General features: G+C 50.0%; 1 protein-coding gene across 1 annotated transcript in view; it reads left to right on the top strand.

The window, feature by feature from the left end:
* LOC138566790 (cytochrome P450 2F2-like) overlaps positions 1 to 24,482 on the top strand; it is a 316,131-nt gene that overhangs the window by 110,375 nt on the left and 181,274 nt on the right. The window contains exon 2 of the mRNA XM_069644444.1: positions 18,679 to 18,841. Coding sequence (XP_069500545.1) covers positions 18,679 to 18,841 — 163 coding nt within the window. The remainder of the gene's footprint in view (positions 1 to 18,678; positions 18,842 to 24,482) is intronic.

The following is a 24,482-nucleotide window of genomic DNA, read 5'->3' as shown; positions in this document are numbered from 1 at the left end:
GGAGAGATGTACATTTTAGTATGTGCTCCAGTGTCAGCAGAACAGGAGAGATATAAAAATGGAATGTGTCTGCCAACTCCTTCTCTTGAGGAGGAACATAAAAGGGACAAGGGACATAAAAACAGTTGTGCCCTCAGTCTTGTGGGGCAGGAGAGATGGAAAAATGTAGCTGTACCCTCACGCCTTCAAAACAGGAGAAACATATACATTTAGTGTGTGTTCTCACGCCTGTGAGACACACGAATATGAAAATGCAATCGTAGCCCGCAATCCTGTAAGAGAGGAGTGAAAACTGTGTGTTTTCCCTCACTCATGCCAGATGGAAGAAACATTAAAATTGATTACATGCCCCCTCCTGCAAAAGAGGAGCAATGTCAAAATTCAGCATGTGCCCTCACTCTACCGAAACAGGAGAGACAGGAGATACATTAAAAACTGATTGTATGCCTCTCTCCTGGAAGAAAATAAACATTAAAAACATTTAAAAATTGAATGTGTAACTTCACCCATACTAGAAAGGAGCAATGTAAAAATGGAATGTGTGCCCTCACTCTTGAGAGACAGGAGAGACATACATGTCAATCTCAGCCTCCACTCCTGAGAGACAGGAGAGATTTAAGCATTTAGTCTTTGTCCCTGGAAATATAAACAGTATGCTTCCTCACCCTTGCAAGCGAAGAGAGGCCAACATTTCGTTCTTCGTCCACACCCCCATGAAACAGAACTGTTGTACATGTCAGTCATTTTCCCCACCATACCAATTGAAATTATGTCCCCATCCCAGTAAGGCAGAAGAGATGAAAAAGGTCTGACTTTGTCCTCACCCCTATCAGGAAAGTGAGACATACAAGTGAATATGTGCCCTTACAGAATAGAAGTACATTTTAGTGTGTCCCTACACTCGTGAGACAGGATAGATGTAAACATTTGATGTTGGCCTTCACCTTTTTGGAGCAGGAGATAGAAAATGTTGAGTGTGAGCTGTCAACCACGCGAGACAAGAGAGGTGTTCATTTCAGTATGTTACCCCACCCTGGTGAGACTGGAGAAATGTACTTTTCAGTCTATGCCACACTCCCACAAGACTAAATAAATCTAAAAAGTGAGTGTGTGACCCACTCCTGTGAGACAGGACAGCCATACATATTTATTATATTCCCCCATTTCTACAAGACAGGAGAGTGGTAAAATAGAGTGTGCACCCTCAGGCCTGTGAGACAGATAAGATAGAAATGTCAAAGTCTCAATCGAGATAAGAGAGTCTTGATGATTGAGTTAGTGACACATTCCTGTTCGACAGGAGAGTTTTAGAAATCAATCTGTGCCCAACTCTGTGAGACAGGAAAGGTGTAAAAATATAATGTGTGTGCTCACACCTGCAAGACAGGAGATTCATATTTTTTAGTTTAACCCCCCCCACCCACTTCTGTGTCAAAGGCGAGACCTACATATCGATCACAGTCCCCACTCCTGAGAGACAGGCGAGTTGTACAAATTAAAAATTCAGTCTGTGCACTCACAGCTAAGAGGCAGGAAATGTGTTAAAATAGAGTGTGTTTCCCCACTCTTGGTAGACAGTAGAGAAGTACTTTTTGGTCTGTGTCATGTTGTGTCCCCACTCCGGAAAGAAAGGCAATACAAAAATGAGTGTGTGTCTCACCCCTGTGAAAGAGAAGAGACCTACAAATAGACGGTGTGCTCTTATCCCTGCAAGAGTGGAGAGACATAAGAATATACAGGGTAATTCATAGAAATTCGCACAAAAGTGGCGCACGCGGCTGGCGCACAGCGTGCCCGTGTGAATGTCTGTGCCAGCCGCGTGCGCTAAAATCGATTTCCGCGCACAGCGTATTCATGGATTTTCGCATCCAAAACCAGCCGTGGCGCAGCGTGGCACAGCGACCCTGCAGCAGCGCCAGTTACGCCCCCAAGAACGCCCTCACGCAAGGAAAAGCCTTAAAAATCCCCAAATAATCGCAAAGGGCTGCGTTAACCCTGGACCAGTTCACAGGGCTGGCAAACAGCAAACGCCAAGCGGGGAACGTGTATTTCAGTGGTTCGCGGGAAGTTCCACACGCGATTGTCCTGTGTACGTGTGCATCAGGGGTGCGTGGGAAGTAACACACGCAAAAGCAGCAGGGTACGTGTATTTCAGGGGTGTGCGGGAAGTATCACACGCAAAAGCAGCAGGGTACGTGTATTTCAGGGGTGCGCGGGAAGTATCACACGCAAAAAACAGCAGGGTACGTGTATCTCAGGGATGCGCGGGAAGTATCACACGCGATTCCATCAGGGTACGTGTATTCCAGAGGTGCATGGGAAGTATCACACGCAAAAACAGCAGGGTACGTGTATCTCAGGGGTGCGCGGGAAGTATCACACGCGATTCCATCAGGGTACGTGTATTCCAGGGGTGAGCAGGAAATATCACAAGCAAAAACAGCAGGGTACGTGTATTCCAGGGGTGCAGAGGAAGTATCACACGCAAAAGCAGCAGGATACGTGTATTTCAGGGATGCGCGGGAAGTATCACACGCAAAATCAGCAGGGTACGTGTATTTCAGGGGTGCGCGGGAAGTATCACACGCGATTCCATCAGGGTATGTGTATTACAGGGGTGCACGGGGAGCACCACACGTGAATTGCACGTGTGGGTCCTCCCAGTTGTTCCCTCTACACCCTCCACGGCCCCTGCAGGTGGCCCACACCACAGGGGCCTACCCTGCACATGTCCTGCAGGCACCCCATCCACCATGGCCATGCCCCCAGCCAACCCACATGTCACCTTGCACTACTGCCCACCAACGCATGTCCCCCTGCACACCCAGCCACCAGGGGCAGCCTCCACCAGGCCCCCACCCATGTCTCCCATCACCCCCACCCCCCAGCCACCAGGGGCAGCCTCCACCAGTCCCCCACTCATGTCTCCCATCACCCCCACCCCGCAGCCAACAGGGGCAGCCTCCACCAGGCCCCCACTCATGTTCAACTCATGTCTCCCTGCACCCCCACCCCCGAGCCACCAGGGGCACTCCACCAGGCCGCCACCCATGTCTCTCATCACCCCCACAACCCAGCCACCAGGGGCAGCCTCCACCAAGCCCCCACTCATTTCTCCCATCACCCCCACCCCCAGCAGTGCAGGGGCAGCCTCCACCAGGCCCCCACTCATGTCTCCCACCACCCCCACCCCCCAGCCACCAAGGGCAGCCTCCACCAGGCCCCCACCCATGTCTACTACCACCCCCACCCCCCAGCAGTGCAGGGGTAGCCTCCACCAGGCCCCCACTCATGTCTCCCATCACCCCCACCCCCCAGCAGTGCAGGGGCAGCCTCCACCAGGCCCCGACTCATGTCTCCCTGCACCCCCACCCCCCAGCCACCAGGGGCAGCCTCCACCAGGCCCCCACCCATGTCTACCACCACCCCCACCCACCAGCAGTGCAGGGGCAGCCTCCACCAGGCCCCCACTCATGTCTCCCACCACCCCCACCCCCCAGCAGTGCAGGGGCAGCTTCCACGAGGTCCCCACTCATGTCCAACTCATGTCTCCCTGCACCCCCACCCCCCTGGAGTGCAGGGGCACCCTCCACCAGGCCCCCACTCATGTCCCCTATCACCCCACCCCCCAGCCACCAGGGGCAGCCTCCACCAGGCCCCCACCCATGTCTACCACCACCCCCACCCCCCAGCAGTGCAGGGGCAGCCTCCACCAGGCCCCCACTCATGTCTCCCTGCACCCCCACCCCCCAGCCACCAGGGGCATCCTCCACCAGGCCCTCACCCATGTCTACCACCACCCCCACCCCCCAGCAGTGCAGGGGCAGCCTCCACCAGGCCCCCACTCATGTCTCCCACCACCCCCACCCCCCAGCCACCAGGGGCAGCCTCCACCAGGCCCCCACTCATGTCCCCTATCACCCCCACCCCCCAGCAGTGCAGGGGCAGCCTCCACCAGGCCCCCACTCATGTCTCCCACCACCCCACCCCCCAGCAGTGCAGGGGAAGCCTCCACCAGGCCCCCACTCATGTCTCCCTGCACCCCACCCCCCAGCCACCAGGGGCAGCCTCCACCAGGCCCCCACCCATTTCTACCACCACCCCCACCCCCCAGCAGTGCAGGGGCAGCCTCCACCAGGCCCCCACTCATGTCCCCTATCACCCCCGCCCCCCAGCCACCAGGGGCAGCCTCCACCAGGCCCCCACTCATGTCCCCTATCAACCCACCCCCAGCAGTGCAGGGGCAGCCTCCACCAGGCCCCCACTCATGTCTCCCACCACCCCCACCCCCCAGCAGTGCAGGGGCAGCCTCCACCAGGCCCCCACCCATGTCTACCACAACCCCCACCCCCCAGCAGTGCAGGGGCAGCCTCCACCAGGCCCCCACTCATGTCTCCCACAACCCCCACCCCCCAGCCACCAGGGGCAGCCTCCACCAGGCCCCCACTCATGTCCCCTATCACCCCCACCCCCCAGCCACCAGGGTCAGCATCCACCAGGCCCCCACTCATGTCCCCTATCACCCCCACCCCCAGCAGTGCAGGGGCAGCCTCCACCAGGCCCCCACTCATGTCTCCCACCACCCCCACCCCCCAGCCACCAAGGGCAGCCTCGACCAGGCCCCCACCCATGTCTACTACCACCTCCACCCCCCAGCAGTGCAGGGTAGCCTCCACCAGGCCCCCACTCATGTCTCCCATCACCCCCACCCCCCAGCAGTGCAGGGGCAGCCTCCACCAGGCCCCGACTCATGTCTCCCTGCACCCCCACCCCCCAGCCACCAGGGGCAGCCTCCACCAGGCCCCCACCCATGTCTACCACCACCCCCACCCACCAGCAGTGCAGGTGCAGCCTCCACCAGGCCCCCACTCATGTCTCCCACCACCCCCACCCCCCAGCAGTGCAGGGGCAGCTTCCACCAGGTCCCCACTCATGAGCAACTAATGTCTCCCTGCACCCCCACCCCCCTGGAGTGCAGGGGCACCCTCCCCCAGGCCCCCACTCATGTCCCCTATCACCCCACCCCCCAGCCACCAGGGGCAGCCTCCACCAGGCCCCCACCCATGTCTACCACCACCCCCACCCCCCAGCAGTGCAGGGGCAGCCTCCACCAGGCCCCCACTCATGTCCCCTATCACCCCCAGCCACCAGGGGCAGCCTCCACCAGGCCCCCACCCATGTCTACCACCACCCCCACCCCCCAGCAGTGCAGGGGCAGCCTCCACCAGGCCCCCACTCATGTCTCCCACCACCCCCACCCCCCAGCAGTGCAGGGGCAGCCTCCACCAGTCCCCCACTCATGTCCCCCAGCCAACATGTCACCACATTGTAGATCCCTGGCCCTTATGGTCAGCCTCCAAATGCCAAACACCCACCCGAGTATTGCATCCACCCACTTAGAAATGGCAAAAACATGATAGAAGCCCAATTGCAAGTTTGGAAATGAACACATGTCCCTCACATACACCCAATGGGTGTCAGTGAATGTCAAAACCTATATCATGATATGCATGAAACCAATGAGATGATACTACACATTGAAGTTTGAAGAAAAAATATGTATTAAAAGCAACATAAATTGAATCAAAAATAAACAAACAATAATAGAAATTAAAAAAAAAAAAAGAAACCAGCAGGTCCGTGAAATAATGCAAAACCACAAATCATAATGCAAAGGAAAGGTGTCCAAAGTCACAGTCCACAAAAGTAAATCCAATGGAAAATTAAAATAAATCGAAAACCATTGCTCCATGGCGAAATCATAATAAAAATTGAAAATCCAAAAGTCAACTATGTACAGATTAACAATTCAGGGTCCATGATCCCAACCGAAGAAATGAAACCTATCTAATAACACTACCTAAAAAAAATAACTATATACAAAAATGTGGCCCATTGTCCAAAAGGTCCAAAAAAAATGCTAAACCAAAGGAAACCTAACACTAACTATAGAACTATTTAGAAGGGCAGCGGGCTAGTCCGACGGCTCACTTCGGGATGTTCCGGGCCAGGGCATCATCGAACTCCTGCTCAATGTCCCGGAGGCGCTCCTCCTCCATGGCCCCGAGGGTCCGCAGGGCCGTCCACATGTTCCCCACAAACTCCCTGCGGATTGCCTTGAGGCACTCGGCACGCCTCAGGGCCCTCCGCATGGAGTTCTCCGCCCTGACCATCGTGAGCCGTGCCTCTTCCGCCCGCTGCCGGTTCGCATCTATGTCGTGGCCCAACCGCTGCCACACGGAAGACACTTCCCGTCCTGAGTCATCCTGCCCTCCGGCCGATGACTGCCCCTCCGATGTGGAAGGCCCTGAGCCATCATGGCTCCCACCACGTTGCGGCTGCTGCTGCTGCGCCTCTGCCCGTGCACTGCCTCCTGCTGCCTGCACATCCTCCGCTGGCTGGGGTGCAGTCGTTGATGTGGCCAACCCTGCTGGACGTCCGACTCCCGACTGTTGCAGGGATGCCTCCTCCACCAGCCTGGCCGCACCGTCAGAGGCAGCTCCACAGGGCACCCAGGTGACTGATGGGTGGGAAGATGGCACGGAGGACGACTGGCGCATAGGGGGTTCAGTTGAGGAGGGGGTCGTAGCAAGCCCCATCAAACGGAGGAATCCGGCCTGGGTGACCTGTCCCAGTAGGCCGACGCGGTCAACGAGCCATTCGAGATGACGTGCAGTCTCCTCATGAAAAGACTGCAGGTCACCTCGCATGGCCCGTTGACGCAACGCCACACCAGTAGGGACAGGCTCAACCCGGACCCGGATAGCCACGTCCGCAGGCAGAGGAAGGCCAGTTGTCGTGAGCTCATCCCCTGCCTGAAAACGGGTCTGGACGTAGGCATCCCTGCTGGTGCAAGATGATGCAGTGACAGGATTGCACACAGGCACCTCCGCGGCGACCTGTGCTGCCTCCTGTCTCTGGTCCTGCACTGCACCACTAGCACCAGTGGAATCCCCACCTCCAGACCCCGTCTCTGTTGTTTGCACGGCCTCCTCCTCCACCAAACCCCCCACCAACCTGGATGACTCCGTGCCATCTTCCCCCGTTGGGCCCTGTGGGGTCCCAGCTGCCTTTTCTGCTGCCGAGGAGTCCAACTCCGACCTCCGCCTCTTGGTCCTCCCCCCGGCAGCTGCGGCCTGGGATGCGGCACCGAACTCCTCACTCCCCGACGAGATCACAACCTGGGAGGGGAGCCGGGCCTTGCGTCTCCGGCTGGCGGTGCAATCCCTGCCGCTGTGCTCCACAGCACCTTCTCCGCCCTCTTCATCAGTTGACGCTGCAGACAGGGAGAAATGAAAAACAGGCATCAGGGCACTGTACAATGGACACATACACACATGACAGTTGCACATGAGTGGCATTGGCAAACCTCAGACATGGCATCACAATCGGCAACACACATGTCATTTCTACATGCACACATGAGCCATACCACAGCCACATTGCAACTGCCAGCACCATCCATAAACATACAACAGCATGAGCAGGCAAAGGTGAGCCAGACATCACATGCAACACATGCAACACAGGGAGTGCACTACACATGCACGCACACCACCACACTTGCATGCATGTGTACACCTCAGCCATCACGTGTAATGAGGGAAACACCGGCGCGCGTCACGTCACAGATGCGCTTATGCGCTAAGGGCCTTTGGTCCAATGAAATCGCATATGCGTGCTGACGTGCATACGCGCTAAGGGCCTTTCCTCGATTTACACGCAGACGTGGAGGATTTTCACGTGCCAAATCACTCCGTATCAAGCTGGCCACGCGTAAGCACACGGAAGACCACGCTCCTGCCCACAAGGCCGAATTACTGCCCCCCAGAGCCCCGAGCACGCTCCCACCTGCCATCTGCTGCTGCCTGACTGCCTGCTGCCCACGTGCCCTGCCATTTGCTGCCTGCACATCAGCCAGGGGTGCTGTTGCTGTGACCACCCCTGCTGGAACCGAAGACTCCCGACTGGGATTACATTGCTCCACAGCCCATCCCCAGGACCCAGTTGCCCACCCGCTCCTGCCTCTGGGATTGTCATGTCGGGCACTGCAACATCTGGCACCACTGACAACCCCCGGCCAGAGAGGCAGAGGGGCACCAGCTTCAGTGCCAGGGAAGTTGGTGTCCTGGTGGAGCAAGTCCTGGGGCAGTATGATGCCCTCTACAGAAGGGTGCGCGCCGACAAGGAAGGATGGACTCAGATCTGGACTGACATCGTGACTGCCATCAACGCGGAGGGGGTGGCAGTCCGCGACTTCCAACATGTCAAGAAGCGCTGGGAGGTCTTCAGGTCCAGGACCCTGAACAAGGCCCGGCGCCTCTTGAAGGCAGCGGATGCTAAGGGGCGCCGGGGCCACTTGTCGGAAGATCAGATGAGGGGGTTGGAACGCATATCCCCAGCGCTCCACGTCCAGGTCCTTGAGAGGCAGACCCGTCTGGAGTCGAGCTGTAAGTGTACATGCATCATGATTGTAAACTGTGCGTGTGGTGATGTGCCAGTAGTGTGCCGGTTGCACATATGTTTGTATGGGGCCGAGTATGGGTGGGGGTGTACAGGGCTGTGCGGCTAACACATGCGAGGGCTGTCATGTGTGAGACATGGATGGTGCTTGTGTGTGGAGGCTTGCATGCCAAATGCAGTTGCCTGGGCACACATGTTTGGATGAATGTGTATGTAAGTGGGCATGGTCGTGATGTCATGCATGTATGTTGTTTTCAGCTGCATGTATCAGCACTGTGTACATGTGCATGTGTGTGTATTTGACAAGGGTGCAACAGTGATGCAACATGGATGCATGTGACAGCGGGATGTGGAAGCCTGATTGGCAGATGTGACATGGATGCCCATCGGAACACTGCGACAGTTGGCTGAGGTGTACACATGCATGCAAGTGTGGTGGTGTGCGTGCATGTGTAGTGCACTCCCTGTGTTGCATGTGATGTCTGGCTCACCTTTGCCTGCTTCTGCTGTTGTATGTGTATGGATGGTGCTGGCAGTTGCGATGTGGCTGTGGTATGGCTCATGTGTGCATGTAGAAATGACATGTGTGTTGCCGATTGTGATGTGATGTCTGAGGTTTGCCAATGCCACTCATGTGCAACTGTCATGTGTGTATGTGTCCATTGTACAGTGCCCTGATGCCTGTGTTTCATATCTCCCTGTCTGCAGCGTCAACTGATGAAGAGGGCGGAGAAGGTGCTGTGGAGCACAGCGGCGGGGATCGCACCGCCAGCCGGAGACGCAAGGCCCGGCTCCCCTCCCAGGTTGTGATCTCGTCGGGGAGTGAGGAGTCCGGTGCCGCGTCCCAGGCCGCAGCTGCCGGGGGGAGGTCCAAGAGGCGGAGGTCGGAGTTGGACTCCTCGGCAGCAGAAGGGGCAGCTGGGACCCCACAGGGCCCAACGGGGGAAGATGGCACGGAGTCATCCAGGTTGGTGGGGGGTTTGGTGGAGGAGGAGGCTGTGCAAGCAACAGAGACGGGGTCTTGAGGTGGGGATTCCACTGGTGCTAGTGGTGCAGTGCAGGACCAGGGACAGGAGGCAGCACAGGTCGCTGCGGAGGTGCCTGTGTGCAATCCTGTCCCTGATCCTGTCACTGCATCATCTTGCACCAGCAGGGATGCCTACGTCCAGACCCGTTTTCAGGCAGGGGATGAGCTCACGACAACTGGCCTTCCTCTGCCTGCGGACGTGGCTATCCGGGTCCGGGTTGAGCCTGTCGTGACTGGTGTGGTGTTGCGTCAACGGGCCATGCGAGGTGACCTGCAGTCTTTTCATGAGGAGACTGCACGTCATCTCGAATGGCTCGTTGACCGCGTCGGCCTACTGGGACAGGTCACCCAGGCCGGATTCCTCCGTTTGATGGGGCTTGCTACGACCCCCTCCTCAACTGAACCCCCTATGTGCCAGTCGTCCTCCGTGCCATCTTCCCACCCATCAATCACCTGGGTTCCCTGTGGAGCTGCCTCTGACGGTGCGGCCAGGCTGGTGGAGGAGGCCTCCCTGCCACAGTCAGGAGTCGGACGTCCAGCAGGGGTGGCCACATCAACGACTGCACCCCAGCCAGCGGAGGATGTGCAGGCAGCAGGAGGCAGTGCACGGGCAGAGGCGCAGCAGCAGCAACGTGGTGGGAGCCATGATGGCTCGGGGCCTTCCACATCGGAGGGGCAGGCATCAGCCGGAGGGCAGGAGGACCCAGGACGGGAAGTGTCTTCCGTGTGGCAGCGGTTGGGCCACGCCATAGATGCGGAGCGGCAGCGGGCGGAAGAGGCACGGCTCACGATGGTCAGGGCGGAGAACTCCATGCAGAGGGCCCTGAGGCTTGCCGAGTGCCTCGAGGCAATCCGCAGGGAGTTTGGGGGGAACATGTGGATGGCCCTGCGGACCTTCGGGGCCATGGAGGAGGAGCCCCTCCGGGACATTGAGCAGGAGTTCGATGATGCCCTGGCCCGGAACATGCCGAAGTGAGCCGTCGGACTAGCCCGCTGCCCTTGTAAATAGTTCTATAGTTAGTGTTAGGTTTCCTTTGGTTTAGCCTTTTTTTTTGACCTTCTGGACAATGGGCCACATTTTTGTATATAGTTATTTTTTTGGGTAGTGTTATTAGATAGGTTTCATTTCTTCGGTTGGGATCATGGACCCTGGATTGTTTATCTGTACATAGTTGACTTTTGGATTTTCAATTTTTATTATGATTTTGCCATGGAGCAATGGTTTTCGATTTTAATTTTCCATTGGATTTACTTTTGTGGACTGTGACTTTGGACACCTTTCCTTTGCATTATGATTTGTGGTTTTGCATTATTTCACGGACCTGCTGGTTTCTTTTTTTTTTAAATTTCTATTATTGTTTGTTTATTTTTTATTCAATTTATGTTACTTTTAATACATATTTTTTCTTCAAACTTCAATGTGTAGTATCACCTCATTGGTTTCATGCATATCATGATATGGGTTTTGACATTCACTGACACCCATTGGGTGTATGTGAGGGACATGTGTTCATTTCCAAACTTGCAATTGGGCTTCTATCATGTTTTTGCCATTTCTAAGTGGGTGGATGCAATACTCGGGTGGGTGTTTGGCATTTGGAGGCTGACCATAAGGGCCAGGGATCTACATTGTGGTGACATGTTGGCTGGGGGACATGAGTGGGGGCCTGGTGGAGGCTGCCCCTGCACTGCTGGGCGGTGGGGGTGCAGGGAGACATGAGTTGGAAATGAGTGGGGGCCTGGTGGAGGCTGCCCCTGCACTGCTGGGGGGTGGGGGTGGTGGTAGACATGAGTGGGGGCCTGGTGGAGGCTGCCCCTGGTGGCTGGGGGTTTGGGGTGCAGGGAGTCATGCTTGGGGGCCTGGCGGAGGCTGCCCCTGCACTGCTGGGGGTGGGGTTGGTGGTAGACATGAGTGGGGGCCTGGTGGAGGGTGCCCCTGCACTGCTGGGGGGTGGGGGTGGTGATAGACATGAGTGGGGGCCTGGTGGAGGGTGCCCCTGGGGGCTGGGGGGTGGGGGTGGTGCTGGACATGAGTGGGGGCCTGGTGGAGGCTACCCCTGCACTGCTGGGGGGTGGGGGTGGTGGTAGACATGGTGGGGGCCTTGTGGAGGGTGCCCCTGGTGGCTGGGGGGTGGGGGTGCAGGGGGACATGAGTGGGGGCCTGGTGGAGGGTGCCCCTGGTGGCTGGGGGGTGGGGGTGCAGGGAGACATGAGTGGGGGCCTGATGGAGGCTGCCCCTGCACTGCTGGGGGGTGGGGGTGCAGGGGGACATGACTGGGGGCCTGGTGGAGGCTGCCCCTGCACTGCTGGGGGGTGGGGGTGGTGGTAGACATGAGTGGGGGCCTGGTGGAGGGTGCCCCTGGTGGCTGGAGGGTGGTGGTGCAGGGAGACATGAGTGGGGGCCTGGTGGAGGCTGCCCCTGGTGGCTGGGGGTGGGGGTGGTGGTAGACATGAGTGGGGGCCTGGTGGAGGCTGCCCCTGGTGGCTGGGGGGTGGGGGTGCTGGGAGACATGTGTTGGTGATCAGTAGTGCAAGGTGACATGTGGGTTGGCTGGGGGGCATGGCCATGGTGGATGGGTTGCCTGTGGGACATGAGCAGGGGTGCAGGGTAGTCTCCTGTGGTGTGGGCTGCCTGCAGGGGCCGTGGAGGGTGTAGAGGGAACACCTGGGAGGACCCACACGGCCAAATCACGTGTAGCATTCCCCAGCACCTCCTAAATACACGTACCCTGCTGAAATCACGTGTGAATCTTCCTGCGCACCTCGGAATACACGTACCCAGGCCAACCGCGTGTGGAACTTCCCTCGCATCCCGAAGTACATGTACCAAGGCCAATCGCGTGTGGAACTTCCCGCGCACCCCGAAGTACACGTACCCAGGCCAATCGCGTGTGGAACTTCCCGCACACCCCGAAACACACGTACCCGGGCCAATCGCGTGTGGAACTTCCCGCGCACCCCGAAACACACGTACCCAGGCTAATCGCGTGTGGAACTTCCCGCACACCCCGTAGTACACGTACCGAGGCTAATCGCGTGTGGGACTTCCCGTGCACCCCGAAGTACACGTACCCAGGCCAATCGCGTGTGGAACTTCTCGCGCATCCCGAAGTACACGTACCCAGGCCAATCGCGTGTGGACCTTCCTGCGCATCCCGAAGTACACGTACCCAGGCCAACCGCGTGTGGAACTTCCCGCGCACCCCGAAGTACACGTACCCAGGCCAATCGCGTGTGGAACTTCCCGCGCACCCCAAAACACACGTACCTAGGCTAATCACGTGTGGAACTTCCCGCGCACCCCGTAGTACACGTACCCAGGCTAATCGCGTGTGGAACTTCCCGCGCACCCCGAAGTACACATACCCAGGCCAATCGCATGTGGAACTTCCCGCGCATCCCGATGTACACGTACCCAGGCCAATCGCGTGTGGAACTTCCCGCGCACCCCGAAGTACATGTACCCACGCCAATCGCGTGTGGGACTTCCCGCGCACCCAGGTACACACGCGCATGCTATTTTTCACACAGCGGGTGTCCGTGTTTGTAGGTACCCCTTTGCACCTCATTTGTCCTAGAGGGCCACTTTATGGACCATTCATCATGGCTGTATGTGGGTGCTTTTTGTTATCGCACATTTTGGCGCTACTGCTTGCTTTCTTGTGGCGTACTTGTTTGGCCCTGTGCGCGTCTTTGACCGTGCGCTGGTTTGCCCTATTCGATTCCATGAATACGGGTTGTAGGCGAGCGTGTGGGCGTTCCGCGCACTTGCCTCCTGTACTTCCCCCGTGACGCCCATATTTTCACGTGTTGTTCCCCATTCCGAGTGTTACGCCCCGTGTTCCGCCTACTTTTGTGATGTGCACCGCGCTATGTGCGATTTCGCAGTGGCTGTGGCGCACGCTGTTGGATGACCTGTGCGCCGGCGTGCGCGGCGCACATTTTTAGCGCACATCCAATGTTTTTCTCACGCACGGACTTCCATGAATCGCTGTGCGCTGGTTTCCCTGCGATTTTCGCACTTGCACTGCGATTCGCACGTTTTGGCACCTCTGCGCGGGAATTTTCGGCGCACATTATTTCCATGAATCAACCCCATAGTCTTTGCCACCACTCCAGTAAGAGAGAAGAAACATCAAAACGGAGTGTTATTCCTCTCTCTGCATGAAAGGACAGGCATGAATGTCATTCTTTGGCACTACTCATGTGAGACAAGTTTGTTGTTAATTTCATTCTGTTGCCCCCTGCAAAAAATGAGAGTTATTAAAATAGAGAGTGCCCTCACCCATGCGGGACAGGAGAGATAGAAAGATCCGGCTGTGCCCTCAGCTCTGCGAGGAAGGAGAGAAAACCAAAATAAGAGTATGTCTGCACGCCTGTGAGAGAGTAGGGATAGACATGGTCAATGTGTGCCCTTAGCCCTGTGAAAGAAAAGAGACATACAAATTGAGTGTGTGCCCTCACAACTGTGAAACAGTAGATACATACAAATTGAATGTGTACCTTTACTCTAGTGAGACAGGAGGGATGTAAAATGTAAATGTCAGTTCTCATCTCTGTGAGACAGGAAACACTTAAGAGTTCAGCCAATAAATGTTGCAAGGGAGACAGGGAGTCATATGCAGCCATATAGTGGAGAGCATATTTGCATGTGCACATTGAAGGCATCAAGGTAACAACCAGCCACTATTCTGCACAAAAGAGAGTAGCACATGTTTAGGTATTGCGGTCAGAGGAAGATGGTCAGTCCATTGTCTCTGGCGCTTAAAAAAGAAAGATGCAGTTTGCCTCTAGTGATGAGCCACACAAGGTAGAGGAGCATTATGAGCCAGGAGACGCAGAATCCAGTGTGGAAAACCATGATGGGCCAGGGGACAGAACTCACAGTATAGAAGAATATTGTGAGCCATGGAAATAGGCACACATTGTGGAGAATCAGGAAATGAGAAGCTCCTGTTTGCCGCGCATCATATCCATTGAGTTGAGAATAATGATTAGCTAGATGCATCAGCCATCAGCAACACATGATTCTCGAAGACACTGTTACCTGGGAGGAGTAACGCAATGACACAATTACTGAGACTGTGGTAAAGACACCAATTCTGATCCAACTCTTTACAGTGCCTTTCAAGCACAATATGTAAGCCCTGGAATTACAGACTGTCAATTAACAACCAGGAGGACATTTGATGACATCTTTATTGATTTTTCCAAAACATTTAATTTTGATGTTTTTTGGTTCATTGGCACATAATGATGCCCAAACAATACCTCACACATGAGCTAGCCAGGGACAGCCAGTCAGTTTAGTGTGCTTTGGCACTGGTATGACCATTCATGCTTTCAAAAGTCAGATTTTTGTGATTAATTTGTTTTATAGCACATTGAGTGTGTTTTCTTAACAATTGTATCTCTGTTGTTGCTTCCTTATACAAGTGTGTTTACATATTTACTAATATTTACTAATGTTTCTAATAATATGTGAACACTGTGTGTTTACTGTCACATCAAAAAGTTTGTTCATTCACTATAACTAATATTCTTGTTTTTACTAAAATTGCGTCATGCTCAATATATATACAGGTACCATGGATTTATGAATTGTCTGATTAAATCACTTGTTGATGTTATACCAAATTAAACAAGTTGCATTAGCAATTCAAATACTTTTTACACGGGAACATTATCTTGTTGTTCATGTGTGGTAACCAGACAATCAATACTGGCAATGCAACCACCACCTACCACCTTTCAGATTTGGCTTCTTGCATATTAGTGGGAAGTATACACTTGACCTCAGCTGTAGCCCTCTCTCAGACGCCCATCTACAAATCACTCTCACCCGCTACTGTCAACCCAGAAAGCATTGCTGATATACCAACATTATTGCGGACACATTGCCCCAGTTCTACTTTCCACAGTAATACTAACCCAAAGTCAAAAGGCACATTACAGAATGCACTTGCTTCTCATTAATCTGGCTCTAATGTTAGCAATTGGCTTCTTGCCATAATCTTTTGTCCAAAAACCTGGTTCCATTTTGGTTCATGAGCAAAGTTGATTAATGCTGGGAAATTCCAGTTGCCGTTACTTTTCATGCAAGACTGCAGCCGAGTTGTACAAGGAGGTACTTTTATGCACTAGATTAATCTGAGAGCCAGAAGGTCCACTGCATTAAGCAGCTATTGACATGTGGCCAGGGCATTGCCTACATGACTGTGACCTCACACTGGGTGACCATCCCTCTCTTGCCAGCTGAGAGGGATATATATCTCTAAGCCATACTAAAGGGGAACAAGTACATGAAGTTTGGAATCAGTCCATTGTTTGTATGCAAGGATCTGAATGCACAGGCCACATGTTGTCATCTGGGAAAAGGCAAAGGAGGTTTTGGTGCAGTGGCTAAGACCACAACACATACAGCTGAACTTTGTTGTGGCTGAAATGGGCTTACAACCCTGTTCTGCACTACCAATGGTGAAGACCATGCTTGATCTTTGATTTGCACATGACCTCCACCTTGTGGTCCTGAGTTTCATCAGCAATTACTGACCCGTGAAGGACATTTTTGACATTGCCCAGAAAATCATTTGATACTTCAGCACTACCTACAGTACAAGAGGGCTGGGTTGCAGGAAGAATGAAATAGAATCATAGCTGCTATTCTGGAGGTAGGTCCCCAGGAGACTCATTGGGGAAATATAGACAACTCTCTGCAGAATAAAAGGGAATCCCCAGCAGATTATTTGTAACAGATTAAAATTCTATTCACCCAACACTTGGGTATTACTAAGCCTGATGATACCACTCAAGAGGCAATTGTTAATTCTTTTGCCTCTAGGCTCCAGCCAAAAATACAATTACATTTATATACTATGAGCCTAGGATGACAGAATAAAAAACTGTCAAGTCTAGTTATGGTGGTAAGCCACTGTGTCTCATGCCAAAAACAGAACAAATAGAATATTGTAAAAAAGTGTGTGATGTTGCAATTAATAAACCTGCAGGGACAACGACCGCAAAAAGGGAGGGCCGGTTCAGTGAAGGATTTGGAGGTAGAGGAAGGAGATGGGGACTAGGAGTCCAAATGTGAACCTGCAGGGTCAGGCTGTGTCAAATATAGACCCCATGGTGTGTAACTATTGTAAGCATATGGGGCACTGGAATGTCCAAATAGACCATACATTAACTATCCTTCCTCTCTCCTGGGAACAGGGAAACTTTCCTAAATTCGCTTCCCCAAAAGTTTATTCCATAATCTGCCCCGTCCAAAAATGAGGAATATCAGTTTTGTGGCAGCTTGGGAGGTGACCTCAATACCTACCCTACAACAGCAGTTGACCAGGAAGGTCCTTATGTTCAATAAGAAGTATATTCAGTCCTGTGCTTAGTGTGCAGTGGGGCAGCTACAAAGGTCAGCTATTCGTTCAGAATGTTTCCTTGATGTGTCTTTGTCCTCTCAAATTGTGAAATCAATAGGAATACCAAAGTCCCAACCTATACCAGTCAATCTAAATCTGATCCTTGACATACACATTTCTTCTCAGCCCTGCAGCACCTGCTAATCTGCTTGGAAGAGTTTGTTTGTGTAATCTGAATTGATCTATTTACTGCCCACCTGATGGACTATTTATGAGCACTCCCAGTAAAACACTAATTTTGTTTTAGCTATGTTGCTTGCTTTACAAGAAAAGTCTGTGTCACCTACAACAGAGAACTGGCCATTGGATTTACAGGTGCTGATTGACGCTGTAACTAAATTTCTTTGTTCTATACATGAACATGAAGTCGGTTGCATTACGAATGCTGAATCGATTAAGATTCAGATTGATCTGTCCAAAAATCCAACCGGTAAATCTCAAAGCATATCTACACCTGAAGCAGAAGAATGTATTGCAACAGTTTTAGGGCCAATCCAAAACCAAGACTCAAAGTTCCTATAACTGGACCCTGCTCATTTCTTGCCTGTCAAAATGCCTGGAAGGGATACATCAAGATGTGTACAAGTTCTGAGAGAGGTAAATGCAATGGCTGTCCCAGTTTTCCAAGTAGTGCCTAATCCTGCTACTATGAGGTCTTAAATACCTCCCAACGCCACACATCTCACTGTAGTTGATTTATTCTCCACATACTTTTCAATTTCAAAACATCCTGAGAGCCAGTTCATGTTCACATTTTCTTATCATGGAATTCAGTACACATAGACCAGGCTGCTTCTAGGATATCCACAGTCTTTTCCACTTTTTCACAGCAGCTTAAAAAAGGAGCTAGATGATTTTAAATGACCTGGGAACTCTCTGTCAATACTAGATGATATATTCTTAGCACCCCATTCAATGAAGGATGCATGCAGAATACTCAGCTATTACTCACATCTTTAGCTAATAATTCCATAAGGCATCTAAACAGAAGTTTCAGCTGTGCAGAGAAAGTGTACACTATTTAGGGCATTTTATTCCAAAGAGACAGAGAGCTGTAGCACTTCTAGAAAAGAAACCGTTTACAGAATTCCAAAACAACAAAATATCACCCAGATGAGAGCTTATTTTAGATATTGCAGGTGTTTTTAGATAGCAGATATTGGCATACACAGAGGTACTAAAGCCATTACTTTATGAACAAAACATCCCATGTGTCAGAGACAATACATCCACTGCTTATGTCAGTGTTGCACTAGTTTATTAAAAAAATACATTTTGTAAAATACCATTTGTCCAATGTCTACCCTACTAACAGAGAGCAAATCAAAATTCTGCTATTATTTCAATTGTTCCAGCGCACTATTTCTATTGTATTTAAAACATCAATTATTACAATATACAAGATATCAAATATCTACCTAACGTACCTGCCTATATGTGTGTTGTTGTACACAATCCTTTCATACTCATTCATTCATTCATTCAGTAAGGTGCAAGGTGCTATATATAAATATAAGGTATTACAAATCTAATCTCATGTGGTAAGTGCCTATCTATTGTTAGATATTGTTTTTCACCAGACCTCCCCATACTGTTGCAAATGCTGAAATCGGATCCATCGTTGTACTGTCTACTTTGAAATGTGTATGCTATGATGAATAATGCTTGTTTGGTAGAGAGTATTCATTCTTTCACCATACTGTGTTTCTCAGGCATGGTTTGCATACCCATCACTAACACCAAATGTGTCTTTTTGTCTTTTGACAGCTCCATAAAAAATATGGTCCAGTCTACACAATTTATTTGGGAAACAAACCGTGTCTGGTTCTCTGTGGATATGGTGCCATGAAAGAAGCCCTGGTCGATCATGCAGATGATTTTGCTGACCGGGCAGTGTATCCAGTATTTTTCAGCTACACAAAAGGACACGGTAAGCCAAGTAATGCATCACTCTACCTGCACAGACATCTGTTGAAAGTTATCTAAAAGATAACACATAGATGACACAACAAGAAAAATGGTAGCACCAAAAATAAAAAAGACAAAGGGCCTCATTACGAGGTGGGCAGTCAGGGATTCCAGGCACCGTTAAGGAGACTGGTGCCGGTAATCCCTTACCACCCAATTCCAAGGTTCCTTAGCAGGAACCGTAAAGGACTTGTGGTCTGACCACACGTTCTTTACGGGACCCGTTAAGGGACCTTGGAGCTAATAACGGGCCCGCAATTAGCAGGCCGGTTATTAGCGCCTTCCCATTGAGCCCTATGGGAATGGGGACTTACCGAGTCCACCTAGGGCGGAATGTCCCAGTAAGTCCCCTCTCCACCAGACCGGACCCAGGCACGATTTTGGAGGCAGCCATGGTGTAATAGCACCATGGCTACCTCCAAAGTTGTAAAGAGGCCCTAAAACAAGTAAAGCACTTGTAGGATACAGGATACTTCAGAGTGCACACAGGAAAAGGCAGCAAGAGAGAAATGGATGAGGAGATCCCACCCTAAAGGAATAGAATCATAGAAGAACATATATTCAGGACTTAATTCCAGATGTGCAGGGCAGACAATTCCTGAAAAAAAATTATAGGCCATTTAGCAGGTATTGTAGGTCAATTGAGTGCATGCTAGTTTTTTGTATAAGAGCCTCATATGTTGTGAATAATGTTTTGAACAAGATCATTTCTAGTGCTTTTTTTAATCTTAACTGGTCTGGTTGGTGCTCCGATGAAGGGAGAGTTGGGCATCCATTAGTTAGGGATACGCCTGCCCTTAGTGAACCTTTTCATTTTAAATGTTCCAGTGGCTGTGTTCCTCATGTTATGTTCGGTGAAGTGGTATGTAAGCACTTTGTGACCATTTGCAAAGCTGCTCGTGCTATGATGCCGAGCACCCTAAATCTGATCAATTGAATAAGCAGTCAGGGGAGGCTTTTGAATTCTCTGATGATGCAGTTGTTTTTAGCCCAAAGACCAGGCTTGCTGCCCTATAGTGTATGGCATGATTATTTTAATTTATTTTTGGGTAAACCCTAAGTGTTGGCTGATCCAGCAGTCTAGCTTCGATTGAATTCAGAACTTGGATCAAGTGTTTTTTTTTTTTTTTGCAGCAAGTTCGTTGCAGAAAAATGCTTTTTGCATCAGATTGAGTGTGAAGGTGCACTCGCCCACTGTCACTGAGATATGAATGAAGAGGAGAGGTACTAGCCGAGCATTACTTCCAAATTCCTAGTTGAATGGTCTTTGAGAAAAGAGTCAGTCCTTATCAGGACCTTGCGATTGATACCTATGAGTGATTTCAGCTCACTACTGAAATGGTGTAGTGCGCTGTTTTACATGCTAATGAGCTATTCCAGTACTTCTTCCAGGTCTGAGCCCTAAATGTCTCTCATGAATGAGGTTTCTGTTTCTGCTATATTCCAGTTCCATGACAACCATTCCTATTTCCTTCGGCACAATAGGGAGTGTAAAGCTATGTACTTTATTACAAATCTTATGATTGTCTTAACTTTTTATCGATGGAATGAATGATTATTTTATCTTAAGTTTTTATTTTTTTATTATTTGGTTTTATGTTGATTTGCTTTCATGGGTGATTATCTGATATACATATATTTTGATGGGCTGGGGGTGTGTAGATGCAGGGTCTCCAACAAGCCGAACGTGAGCTTGCCTGAGGTTTTCAGTCGCTCACACAGAAGCTATAATAAACACCCATTGAAGCCATGGATGTGCCACTAGCAGTCTGAGCTGCAGACCCTTGCCTCACGGTGCACACAATGCCCCCTCCCTCTGCATTCCTTCAAAGTAAATGCACACAGCAATGTGCGCAGTTAGAGGAGGGGATGTAGTCATTGGTTGAAGTGGACGGGAGCGGTTAAGAGCGGTGCTCCTCTAGTTTTTTTAGTCCACCTATTTTCTAGGTAACAAACCTATCCTTGAGGGGGTTTTTCCGATAGAAAGCTCCTATATGTGCCATTTATGTTATGCATTTGGCACTGGTGAGACCTTTGTATCTGAAAGACCACCCTCATGGCTTGTTACCTGGCAAATAGATGTCCACTTGCTAGGTATTTGATACATCACAATTAAGCTTTCAAATAATGTCTACCTCGACATGCAAAAATGGGGTTGCTTTATGGAGAGGCAAATGTTCTTAACATCATGTACAACAGCAAGCTGGAAGTCTGTGAAAAACTTAATCTTTATCCAAGTGGCATTATTACAATTGTCTTTTCTTTAACATGTTGTAAAGATGCTTTATTGTGATATATGTGTATTTTAAAAGTAAACTCCATCAGGGCTCTGAGGTTTCCTAGGACCATGGGTAAGGCCGTCTAGTCCTGTTGTTCCCCTTTTGGATTCTGGGGCATGTCATTTTTTCTTTCCCATGTGAAATTTAGGAAAACTACAAGTCAGAATTCAAAAAGAAAATAGGACTTGGCTGTCTCATGCATAGCCACGGTAAACTGGAGAGTTCTGCTCTATACAATATAATTATTGTAGTCCGTGAAATTTCAAACGGTATTATTTGTGCCAAGTGGAGCCTAGAAGGTAGGTGTTCCTTTTCCTAAACTGTAGAGTGAGTTAAAGTCCCACAATAACTGTTTAACAAGGTTTGTGATCCAGGGAAAATAATGTAATCTCTACTGGTATAGAAGACTGACTTTAGCAGAGCCAATATTAATTTCCTCCCCTCTTATTGCCAGTCACTAAAGTTGCATGGCCCTTCCAAGGTACTGCCTTACAGGAGAATGAGTGAAATCATTTTCTTTTCCAAGTTATGCTATGCTATTGTGTCTTGGACCATTTTCACATTTTCTTTCCAACACAGCCACTCCACTGTAAAACATATGTTAGTGATGCCCATGCCCGTACCCACAATATGTAACAGTTTTGATGAGGTAACCTGCCCAAAAAAACGGAACTCAGGAAATGTCTGAGATGTTTAAAATCGACACACCCAGATGGAGTTACCTACAGGTTAGATGGCAAGGGTATAAAAGCAAATTATAAGCACTGGTCGAGTAACCATAGAGCATTACAGTTGCAAAGAGATGGGGAATTGATGCTGCAACTCGTAAATGAAGGGAAATCTAGAAACCTCTGGTCGGTTGTAGGACAGTTAGAACCTCAAACCAACAGCACTCTATGCAACCTGGTTTCAGAATCTAGGTGGGTGGAATATCTGACAGGAATTTTTGAAAATTGTCGGGAGACCCAATTTAGTCTAGCCCCAAATGTTCCTTGGTGTTTATCGTTTAATGAGGAGGACATTGGTGGCATCATCCTCAAGGCATCAAAATGTAGAGCTGCCGGCCAGAACGGCCTTACTTATCAGGTTCTTAAGAACGACCTGAGGTTGTGGTTCAGCATATTATATCAGCTCTTTATGGACATCCTCCAGAGGAGACTGTTTCCACCATCATGGGAAATTGCATAGGTTATGCCTTTCTTCAAGGGGGACGATCGTCTAAATCTGGTAAATTACAGACCAATCACCCTCCTTGATATTGATAGCAAGGTATTTATGAAACTTCTACTAAATGAACTTTCGCTCTGGGTGGAGGAAAAGCAAACTTTGACTTGCTTCCAAACAGGCTTCAGACGAGGTCTCTCTACTGCCCTAAATGGCCTGGTCTTAAGCCCAGCAAGCAAATACACTATGCGGAAGGTAGAGGCACCCCTTTATGGGGTTTGGGTCGATTATTCTAAGGCCTTTAACCAGGTCGACAGGGCATTAATCTGGAGAAAACTGAGGGACTGGGGGATCCCAGAAACATTACTAGCGATGCTGGTTGAATTACACAAGGACACACTCTTGAGGTTGTGTCTGGATAACCAGGGGCATTTATCAGAGTTAATTAAGGCTGAGAAGGATGTGAGGCAGGAGTATATCGGTGCCCCCCTCTTTTTCAATCTGTCTCTGATAGATATGGGTGTTCATTTGGAGTCGTCTGCATTTACCAGCCCAGAGCTGAATGGGAAAAACATGTTCTGGCTGGCTTATGCAGACGATATTGTACTGTTGGACAAAACCTTGATGGGACTGCAGCATCTTTTGTCCAAACTGGACGAGTATGACAGGCTAAATGAGCTATCCATAAACCCACTGAAGTCGAGGATTGTGGTCTTTAGACACTGACAGAAAACGATCAGTTAATCAAATTGGGTACTGGAGGGCCAAACCATCCCTAGAGTAGAATAGTTAACATACCTGGGATATATAGTCCATGCTTCGCCTGCATTCAATAAAGTAGAGTCAGATATAACTAAGAAAATCTCACAGATTATACCTCAAATATGATAATTAAACTCCAAATATTGTACATTTTATATTGTGACATTTGTAAAATTTTACATGGCAACCGTGGTATCAGTGATTTTATACAGCTTAGAGGCAAAACCATCAGTTTGGCAAATAAACTGGAGCATCTTGGAGGGACGGATTTGGAAGAAGGCTCTTGACCTCCCATCAACTACTCCATCTTGGTGCCTACGCTTTGAGCTAGACCTAACGTCACTCCACTGTATGGCAAAATGGAAATTGATCTCACTTTATCGGGAGATCCTCACCGGAAAAAACTCCACACTGTAGGGAGACATTAAAATACATCTTGAACAATGCAGATCAAAGTTTTTGATGAACCTCAAAAATAGAGTGAAGGATTTCTTGGTAGAGGTTGACTTAGATCTGGAGACCTTAGTGAGAAACCCACTAAAAGTAAAACGAGAGTTGGAAACCCTCGATTGGATAGAAACAATTGCAAAAGTGAGGCATTCATCTCCAACTAACCCTTTTCTTTCAGCTGATAAAAAACTTGGGTGTCTCCCCCATTATCTGGTCAAATTCCCAGATAATCTAGTGAGAAATAACTTTCTGAGGATAAGATTAAACTTAATGCATACAGGGGAAGTGTTGGTTAAGTGGAATCAAGGGGATAAAACTAAAAAGTGATGTACATTCTGTGATACCCCTGCTAACCAATCATTATGGCATCTTCTGATGGAGTGTGAGGGCACCTGGAATTTGAGATTGGCCCTTTTTAAGAGATTTGTGACTCAGGAGAAGGGGATCATCGCAGAATAATTCTGGGATAGAATAATCACTGGCCACAATATAGCTTTAGCATCAACTGTAGTGCAGGTTCTGAAAGGCTGTAATATCATCACCTGAAAGTAGGTGACCAAGTGTAAGAGGTGTATTATTCTTAGTGGCTAATTTCCATCTTTTCATTACGGTTCTCCCAGACCAGTTTTAGAAGGCTTTTGAATCTTATTAAAAGCTCAAATTGAACATGTTTATGCCTGCTATTATTGAAGAGATCTATAACTATGCTGTAGGAAATGAAAGTGGGTGCAAATTATATATGGAACTGTTAAGTCTTATTTATGGAATATTCTGTACATTTAGTAACTGAAGTTGATCGTTTTTGGTATGATTCTCTTCTTAATCATGTGTTGAATTTGTAAAGGTTGTTTTGCATTTTGTCAATAAACCAAATACAATTAAAAAACAAATATTTTATAATTATTTTTTTTTACTTAGATTTTTTAATGCTAATGACCCCAATATATC

This window comes from Ambystoma mexicanum, chromosome 2p (assembly GCF_040938575.1).
Source record: "Ambystoma mexicanum isolate Mex_15411 chromosome 2p, UKY_AmexF1_1, whole genome shotgun sequence".
In the NCBI taxonomy this organism is placed as follows: domain Eukaryota; kingdom Metazoa; phylum Chordata; class Amphibia; order Caudata; family Ambystomatidae; genus Ambystoma; species Ambystoma mexicanum.
Note: the sequence above shows the minus strand (reverse complement) of the source record. Positions and strands in the feature narration are given on the sequence as shown.